The sequence below is a fragment of the Trachurus japonicus genome, chromosome 11, assembly GCF_045865225.1.
Source record: "Trachurus japonicus isolate A0001 chromosome 11, Traja_1.0".
Taxonomy (NCBI): domain Eukaryota; kingdom Metazoa; phylum Chordata; class Actinopteri; order Carangiformes; family Carangidae; genus Trachurus; species Trachurus japonicus.
The window spans coordinates 14,223,183-14,232,483 of NC_140917.1; the positions used below are offsets into that span (position 1 = coordinate 14,223,183).

The following is a 9,301-nucleotide window of genomic DNA, read 5'->3' on the forward strand; positions in this document are numbered from 1 at the left end:
TCAGCTCACCGGTGACAAGCCCACCACATTACGGCAGGTCACGCGTCCTGTTACTCCCTTCACAATAAAACTTTACCTCGGAAGGAGATCAGCGACTTTTTATTTTTTTTAAAGTTATACTTCCATCTCATATGTGATCATGTCACTTGGAGTACATTTTGAAACGCCATTTGTAGGTTGTCTGGCCCGCTCCAACACTTTTTTACGAATTACATTTTTCCCGCTTTTATTTTGAAGAAAAAGCGTTTCCTGAAATCAACCAGTTGAGGCATCTGACGCTGACACCCCAGTGTCCCTGAATTTAATGGAGTGACTGGGAATGGGCGACCAAAATACCGAACACAGACCTTATAAAATACATGACCATCAATAATTATATTGCATTATTGTATGATGTATTTGAATTATTTTCTCTGCTGGGTGAAAGTAAAAGCAACATACTAATACTTTTTAAGGCTGAGTTTATTTTTGCTCTGTTACAATATTACACATCCTATTTTATAAAGTGATATTTGGGTTTAAAAAATATAGCGTTATCTTGGAAAATGAATGTTGCTCACTGTAAGTTCACCAAACTTTGGTGATCCTACAGTGAGCAACATTCATTCATTCATTGTGAAATATGAAGTTGAAGTAGAAAGTAGTATAAAACAAAATGTTGTGATGGGTGTCAGTGTAGCAAACAATTAGCCAAACTGTATGCACTATGCTAAACTATACTAACTATACTTACATTGCACTGTGCTCTACTGTGCCGTATACCACACCACACTACACTAGCCTACTATATTATACTGTACTGTACTATACTTACAGGCTACTGAAAAAAAAAGACTAATAGAATGAAGCGGACAGACCATAGATTTAGAAGGAGGCCAATGTCTGGTCAAACTGGATTAAATGGGGAGTCGTTTTCAGGATGTTTTAAATCTAATCTTGATGCCAACGTAAGAATGTTGACTGACTGTGAGAAATTGTACCTGGAGGATGTTGGTATGAGAAACTATTAGCTGCTCTCATAATTCATACAGACAGGCTCAGATAAGGCCTCATGCCTGCCTCCTTACATAAATCAGTAATACGTCTGACACCTGCCACTGTTCAGCTTTCAGGTCTCACCAGTCATTTGATAAATATTACCTGGAAGCCTGAAGAAAACTTCTTATAAAACATATTAATTTTCTACTGTTGAGAATGAACTCTGCTGTGAAATAACCTTGTTAACACTAATATCTGCAAAATAAGTTCTCAATGTCTGTGGCAGCACTTTAAAAGGTTAGTAGGTTAAAGTGGATTTACACCCGGAACTGGTTCATTCTTGCTTTAGATTCATGGAGAATCATTTTTAGTCGTAACCTTCACAATAAGACTATTAAGAGAAAGAATTGTAAAGTAAACAAAGACATAATGTCTGTAAGATCATTTGTACAAACTGTAAACTTCAAGCTGCATATTACACTCTTTCGTCCACTTGGGGGCAGCGGCACAAGATATAACCAAATTGTAACATGTTCGAATCTCACACATTATTATTACTACCAGCATGCAGTCAACTATTTACTTTTACATCCAGCAGACACAAACCAACATTAACATTCATTCAGAGGTATTATTGTGGCAATTCAACTAATCTCAGTCCAACATTCATTCTCCTGATTTGGTTTTCCACCAACTCCTGAAAAAACGTGTCTGTCATTAAATCATGAGATGTTCAAGAACACAATTTTCTACCACTGCTGGAAACAAGGTTGAAAGAAGAGATGATACCAAACGAACAGTTTAAAAATGAAAGTGGTACAACCAAGACAATGTGCTGAAATTCACTAACAGTTGCGTAGAGCCGAGGGGAACAGGGTGAGAATTATCTGTGGGTCGGCACATTAGCGCAACATCTTTCATGTTAGCCAGTTGCTCTATTGTTAATACACACAAAAAAATGCTCTGTGCATATGGAGAGACAGTGGGCAGTCTGGCAGCCAGGGTGCCTGGTGCTGCTGGGTGTATGGGAAGAGACGGGTGGTAATGCTGGCTGTGGCACACTGTCTGCAGACGGCTCTGTGCTAAGACAACACAGCCAGACAGCAGCAACACCAATAACAGACTGGGAGTTTAGAGAGGACTTCCTGCTGAAGTTCAACATATTTTGATTAGACCAATGGGCCTTTTTCTTTTTTTAACAAAAGGCTGCACGCCCAGACGCTCTCTGGACACAAGCAGGGAGAGGTGCAAGAGGTGGGCAGGGAATGTGCCACAGCCTCACAGCAGGAAGGATCCAAAAAACAAAATAAACCTCAACATCAAAAGTTATACATCTGTGCTGCAGTAGTCAGTCAAGGTTGTTAGAAAGGCAGCCAGCTAACCCTAACCCCCGAGGCAAACAGAGGAAGAAAGGGTTAACCAGGTAGGCTATATGTAGGCTTGACTAGAGATTGAAGGTGTTGTTGAGGCATGGCCCTGCAAATTTGACATTTGACATTTCAGAGAACAAAATGGCAAAAGAAGAGTTCCCGCACACATGACCAACTTGCAGAATTGTTTGCATTGCGACGTTTCGGTACTAGACCTTTTTCATGCAAATGACACATTCATATTTGCTTGAAAAAGGTCTAGTACCAAAACGTTGCAATGCAATAAAATTCTGTAAGTTGGCCATGTGTGTGGGAACTCTTCTTTTTTAATTTGGACTTAATTGTCAGTCACACTCCGACGCACCTGCCAAGGAAATAGATGTGCGAAGATTTTTGCTTTTTTAGAGAACAAAATGGCAAAATGATTTCTACTCTACACCAAGCCCTTTTTTAGGAAACATAAAAAAAGAGTATATCAATGTAACATTAGTATCAAAGTGCCTATATCTTTTTTGTGCATAGTGGTATTTACAATCTATCTATCACTTAATAATCGAACATGGATCATTTGGTGCAAGTCTGTCGTTAAAGAATTCATATAGCTGATTTAATTTCAGATGGTCATTTGTTGCAAAGATGACCACGGCTCTCAAAACTAAGCAGGTTGTATCTGTCACTGTAAGTGTGTGTTACTGACTCCATGTGGTAGGCTCGTTGTCCATTGTATCAGGATGTGAGGAGTCTAACTAAAGATGGTGATGCTTGAGCCCAAACTGTGACACAATATGAACTGGAATCACCTCGTCACGGTTGTCTGCCTCCTCCATTCAGACTGGTTTCAGATTACACCCATGATTATCCACAGTCAGATAAAAATATATGAACCATTTGTGAGAATTTTTTTCATAATTTCTGTATGAATTCCTAAGTGATGGCAAAGTGGGTATGAGTGGGTGAGTGGGTATGTGTAGTCTGATTAATTTGAGGCTATTAGGGTTGACCTTTACTGTTTTTGAGATCTTGATCTGTGATGCGTTCACTTACTGATGAATGTCTGTGGGCGTATTTGAGCTGAGATGTGCAGCAGCTGTGCCTGAGGTACAAACTCAAACAGACTTGAACTTCAAATTGCCACACACTGCATCTCTATTTGGGCTCCACAGACATTTTTAGGGCCTGTGAGTTCTTACATTAGGAGCTCGCAGGTATGAAGTCTTCTTGAACTTGCCATGCTTGGATCATTTGTAAAAGCTCCCTGTGGCAGTTCAGACTACGGCAGGGCTGACAGCTTCAAACAGTCAGTCCACAAGCCCCACACAGGGGCCCTGATAGGCATGTGATAGATATGCACAGGTTGTTTTAGACATGTTGGCTCACATTGCATCAAGAAGAGCTGCAACATTCATGGCCAACTTCAGTGTTTAAACATCTGTGTCCACCCCGGTATGTGGAATATGAACTAATGACCTTTGGAGGTATGATAATGGCTTTGAAACATAAAGGACTTTACAAGATCCTCGGCCCAGTCCAGAGGTTACTGTGGTCATTTCGGGGTTAACAGGCAGAACAATATGGCATCATAAACACCCAGCCCTCCAAGAGAGGCTCAAGATGGATTCATCTAAAGATGGGAATTTATATTTTGCAATGACTGATGATGACTTTAACGACCCGACAAAAGCAAACAGGAAAAGTGAGACAGGCATTAGACTGATGTCTGAGAGAGTGATGATGAATTGGGTAGATAATTGCTTTTTTATAATGAACAAGCTGTGGTCAGTGTGGACCCACCAGCAGGATCAAGAGGATCATTTTATGTGACAGTTTCAGGAGCGTCTGTCTGTAAAAGCTGCAGTGAAACCTGCCTCACTCTGTCTATGGAGTCATTCACTCATTCAAAGAATTCCCCTTTCAGTGTCCCATTCAACGACTCAACATTTGTCTGTTTTAAACATTTTAAGCATAAAAATCACCAGCTTTAATGATGCTAAATACCAACTTACAGCTACACTAATTGATGTGTTATAATAACAACAGAGTACATGACTATGCAGTGTGCACAGACCAAGCCATTTTGTGATCAGTGCTGAGGTCATTAGGCCTTTAGTCACACAACAATCACACAAAGTCCATTGAAATAACTAAATATTTTGATGAGAAAATACAAAAGATTCCCTGAAAAATAATAAATTCTTCACTTTTTCATGATAAAAAAAAATACATACTTTAGGATGTTATCAGTTTGCAAGATCTAAGTAGGCATATATATTTAAATATAGATATTCAAATTCAGAGAAACATCACTTTCAGCAGATGATTATCATCAAGTTAAATTCAATCATTATGAATCTTAATGAATTATTATTATTATTATCATTATTAATATTGTTATAATTGGTAATATTGTTATTATTAGTATTATATATTTTTTAATCATTATCAGGATATCCCTTGAGATTAAATGTTTTTTGTGAGGGAGACCTGGCCAAGAGGTTGAACTGGCGCAACAAAAGTAAATGATTGTAACAATACGATCAATGTACTTATTAACTGTGTATTGTTTTTGTTGTAACTGTAAAGCGCTTTGTGACCCTGGTCTGTGAAAGGCGCTGTACAAATAAAGTTTACTTACTTACCGTACAATACAAACAACATTACAACACACTTTCAGTTTCAATTATTATTAGCAAGGTTAGTATAATTTATTTAGAATTCTGTCTACTCATAAAATGTTCACATGATAACATCTAAGTGGACAAACAAATCAGTTTAGCAGGTTTAAAATGTTTACAAGATAAAACTCTTGCATCCGTAATAGGCTACATAAAGATGATGTTTATTCTGAAAACGTTTGGTGGTTCTAACAAACACACTGAGACTTGGTTTTAGCTGGACATATAAATGCAAAACTATAGTGAATACCGTCGTAAGTTTAAAGAGAATAATCAGGCCAATAGTCATGGCTCAAAACCATATAATCCACTTCAGAGATAACTCGTCCCATTTTCAATTAATCAGCTGTTTCTACTCCTCTGTGTTGTCAAGAGTCAGACTCAGAAACATTGTTTTCATGGAATTTCTTAAACTTTGACAGAAGCATTCACTTGGACTCAAGGATGATTGACTGATTAGATTTTGATGTCAAAGGTCAAGGTTGCCGTGACATTACAAAACACTTTTTAGCCATTACTCAAAACTGGCCGAAATTAGAAACTGGTGTGAGCGGAGGAGGCAGACAAACCCTGTGACAGTTACAAAACAAACATGTCAGCACCCCCTAGGGGACATACTATGCAATTTGCAACAATGAATAGATAATGTGGGTATGTATGTGTGTTGAATTTTAGAGATTATAAGCAGCGGCAGTCCATTAAGATGTTCACATGACAGCGTGAGTCGTGTGAGCAAAGGGAGCAAATGTTGCAGCACACATGACAGTGCCTCAACTTGCTGGAGCAGGGCAGCTGCTTTCCTCCAGGCTACTCCTCTGACTGACTGTGGCAGAGATACTTTGTTCTTTACAGCCATTGACATTATCACCCCCCGCCCCTCTTTGGTAATGATATACACACTTAGACTTTTGTTTGCCATAAAGTTGTTTTTTTACAGTAATAATTTCCTATTTGATCAATAAAATTAGTGTCAGTGTTCTGCGATGGTTGGCATTAATCATTCTGTGGAAAGATGAGACTTCAAATTCTTTCAGCACACTCTCCAGCCTAGGGCTCTATCATATAAGACAATGATTCATAACCAGATCCAATCTAATGGTCAGATTTTCTTTCCAATAACCTTAAGTACAGAGAGCAAATTTGAAACTGGTGGTGGCAAAACTGCCCCAACAAGTTAAAACAAATGAATCCTCATACAGATACGTTATGATAGATGCTATGTGCCTATATTGATAATACAGTATAGACATCTTTATTGCCTATGAAATTTGTAAGAGATAGAGTATATACATATCAAGTGAAACAAATATGTATATCTCTCGTTTTGACAATGTTAACAAATAGACTAAATTAGTTGAATTCACATGTTCAAGGTTAACTTTCACCTCCGGGGAGGGTTAGCAATAGATGAGTAGATTAGCAGTGACTTTCTCCTGAAAAAAAAGCAGAGGAAAAGACAACATGCAGACAGAGCTAACGTCTAGAGAGGTGTGACTTTTTTTGCAGGTCTATTTTACTAGATAATATGTATTTCTGATTTAATAAAAACTACATGAAATCGATTGTGTATTCCTCTTTCATATTGCCATTATTGGTAACTGTTTTACAGCTAAGGGGGTTTTCGTCCCTTCGCTTGGCGTCGGGCTGAAGAACGCCCCTTAGCTGTGGTATAATGAGTGTATATAAAGGCCTGTTGTGATGTATTTCTTAAATAAAGTATACATAATCCGCAGCCACATTGTTTTCAGATTTCAGTGCTTTTATTCTCAAAAGGTTGCTGAGCACTGTAGGCAAAAAACTATACACTTTAAGAGGGTTATTTTTATAGCAAAGATTATTACATAACACATTTCCGAACACATACATATACTCCAAACAGAATTTAGGCACAAAAACAATTTCTGTGAACAGTCATCAGACTCGAGCCCTCATCCACTTGCAGCCACTTCAAAAGGGTAGTGCTGGGGGAAGTCATGGACGACCTTCAGGGCTTCGTTGTAGAGCTCTAAATCTGTGGAGACAGACAGACAGGACAGTAATTTAGTGCTGCTGTGTTACGGCCACTGCACCGTCCTATTCATGAAATGAGACCCACCAAAAAGGATGCCCTTGTCCTCTCGTAGCAAGTTGTATGTTGTGGCCATTATTCCTCCTTTGTTGGACACCATGCCGATCACCTCCACCACGCCGCTCAGCTCCTCTTCCAGCTGAAAACAAATACATGAGGAGACGCACACAGATGACCTCGAGTGACCTTTATGTTATTTGGCAAACCTGTATATTCATTCGCGCTTCATAAATTATTTACTTATCCCAAGTTATTTCTTCATCATTACACTGAACAGTGTTACAACGCCTAATAAATGTTCCTGCAGACCTGTTCATTAGTGACGGGACGTACTGTGCCGAGGCTTTGGAGCGTGTGTCGAGAAATCCAGGAAGTCTTTTATGAAGCGCGTATCGAGGGTTGCTTCATTTAGCGCGAGTGACGTCACTTGTGAAGTCTGAAGCCTTGCTGGGTAAGTAAGTGGTTTGAGCGATTTACGTGTAACATGTATAAGGCGCAATAGATCCCCACAACATCTTTGTTACTGTTTGCCAATTTCCAAGCACAGTGGAAAAATATTGTTTCTTAAGAAAAGATGAATATAGACACCATCATCCTAGTACCTGTAAGCACAACTCCCATCTTTTGAAGATAATGCAACAGTTTAAAAAAAAAAACATCTCATGTCCTACTGGATTTACTTACCGGTACATATTGACTGAAATAATACTAACTAGTTTTTTGACATTAATAGAGCTCTATTACCATTACACAATATGTTAGAAAAAATGAATGAGTGAACCACACAAAATTACAGTAAGGTGTTTTATTTCTATTCAGTAGAAGTAATCATTCCCATGCTGCAAGACATCCAAGAGAGGCTATCACAAATAGTTGAAATGACAATGAAGGTTTTGACCAGCAGGTGGGGGTTGTGTGCACATGAAGCCTCGAGAAATTAACCTTTTTTTCAAACCAGTTGGATAGAAAGCATCAAGGTTTCATGAGGTTTCATCTGACCATCACTACTGTTCATATTGGGCCAAATCCAAATATAGGTGGGTCATTTTTTAAATGTTGGTTTTTAATACTAATCCATTCTACATGTGCTGTCAAAAGCATGCTGAGCCATGTAGGCCAGGTTTTTCCCCCTGTCTGTAAACAGAGGTTATCTAATGTGTGACCTAAAACTCAGTTACAGTGTGTGTAGATGGGTTACATTATAAAACCATGTGGACTTGGCCTTAATGTCAGACAAATGATGAAGGTTTAACAACATTTTTTAAAAGTATTTTTAGACATGTGATATGAATTATTCAATCAATTTCTCAGTAAGCTCCAACATTTCCCCCTTGATCATTTTGAACACATAAAAAGAAAATAATGTGTTTGTTTATTCTGTATGTTTGTTGATTCTCTTTTGCGTTTACATATAAACACAATTATGCTGACAGTTCATTTTACAAGTGGTCTCTTTACAAGTCGATCGACTGTCACATCAGTATCTACTATCTTACCTGCATCAACGTCGTTGTTTTTGTCATTGATAAAATAAAATAGATGAGTTTCAACACATGGATGTGGCAAATAGTTAATACATTGCATGCTAGTTTTCTAGGACACATCCGCATTAAATGCATAACTTATTGTGGTTTCATGTAACGTTAGGCTACTCACGGGTTCATTCATTTCCACTGTTGCAATCTTTCCTTCTCCGTCCGACACAGTGAACGACTTCCCTGAAGGGTGAACCTGACAGGACAAAGAGTAACTGGGTTAAAACCAGTCGCAGTGCAAGTCGCCATGTTTTCAACTGTTAAAACAAACTCTTTGGTTCAAGCTCAGCAGCAGCAGCAGCAGCAGCAGCTCGTCACCACACCAACCTTTTCCACACGCCCGACGAAACAAACTGGTTTGTTGATGTGCTGCGACAGCATCGAGCAGTTTATTCTTGTTTTGGGGACGTCCAGTATTCCTGCCATTTTCCCAGTTCGCTGTTTGTGGCGTCTCTGAGCTCTGAACGACGCCGAACAGCGCGGGAAATGACTCCGTTGGTTACTTTTGGATGACCCCGTCGCCCGAAGCGGGTGGAGTTTGATAAAGTGACGTCGAAACGCGACCTGTCCTGAACTTGCGGACTACGCGGGAATAAAAATCGAGCGCGCTCAGCTTTTACAACGACACATCCGGTGTGCTCTGACATTTCATCCCCCGGAAACACCAACTAAGGGTTC

General features: G+C 39.1%; 1 protein-coding gene across 1 annotated transcript; it reads right to left on the reverse strand.

The window, feature by feature from the left end:
• Positions 1 to 6,821: 6,821 nt before the first annotated feature.
• On the reverse strand, positions 6,822 to 9,189 carry rpa3 (replication protein A3). The gene is made up of 4 exons (XM_085791159.1): positions 8,951 to 9,189; positions 8,745 to 8,819; positions 7,116 to 7,227; positions 6,822 to 7,031 (listed from the first exon to the last, which is right to left on the reverse strand). The coding sequence occupies exons 1-4, from the start codon at positions 9,047 to 9,049 to the stop codon at positions 6,949 to 6,951; spliced, it is 369 nt and encodes a 122-aa protein (XP_085647285.1). The 5' UTR covers positions 9,050 to 9,189; the 3' UTR covers positions 6,822 to 6,948.
• Between the last annotated feature and the right edge of the window lie 112 nt (positions 9,190 to 9,301).

Excerpts from the sequence above, each read along its gene's own strand:
- rpa3 (XM_085791159.1), bottom strand. The coding sequence starts at position 9,049 with ATGGCAGGAATACTGGACGTCCCCAAAACAAGAATAAACTGCTCGATG. Across the intron at positions 8,820-8,950 it reads TCGTCGGGCGTGTGGAAAAG|GTTCACCCTTCAGGGAAGTC; the intron begins GTTGGTGTGGTG and ends TTGTCCTGTCAG. Across the intron at positions 7,032-7,115 it reads GGACAAGGGCATCCTTTTTG|ATTTAGAGCTCTACAACGAA; the intron begins GTGGGTCTCATT and ends CTGTCTCCACAG.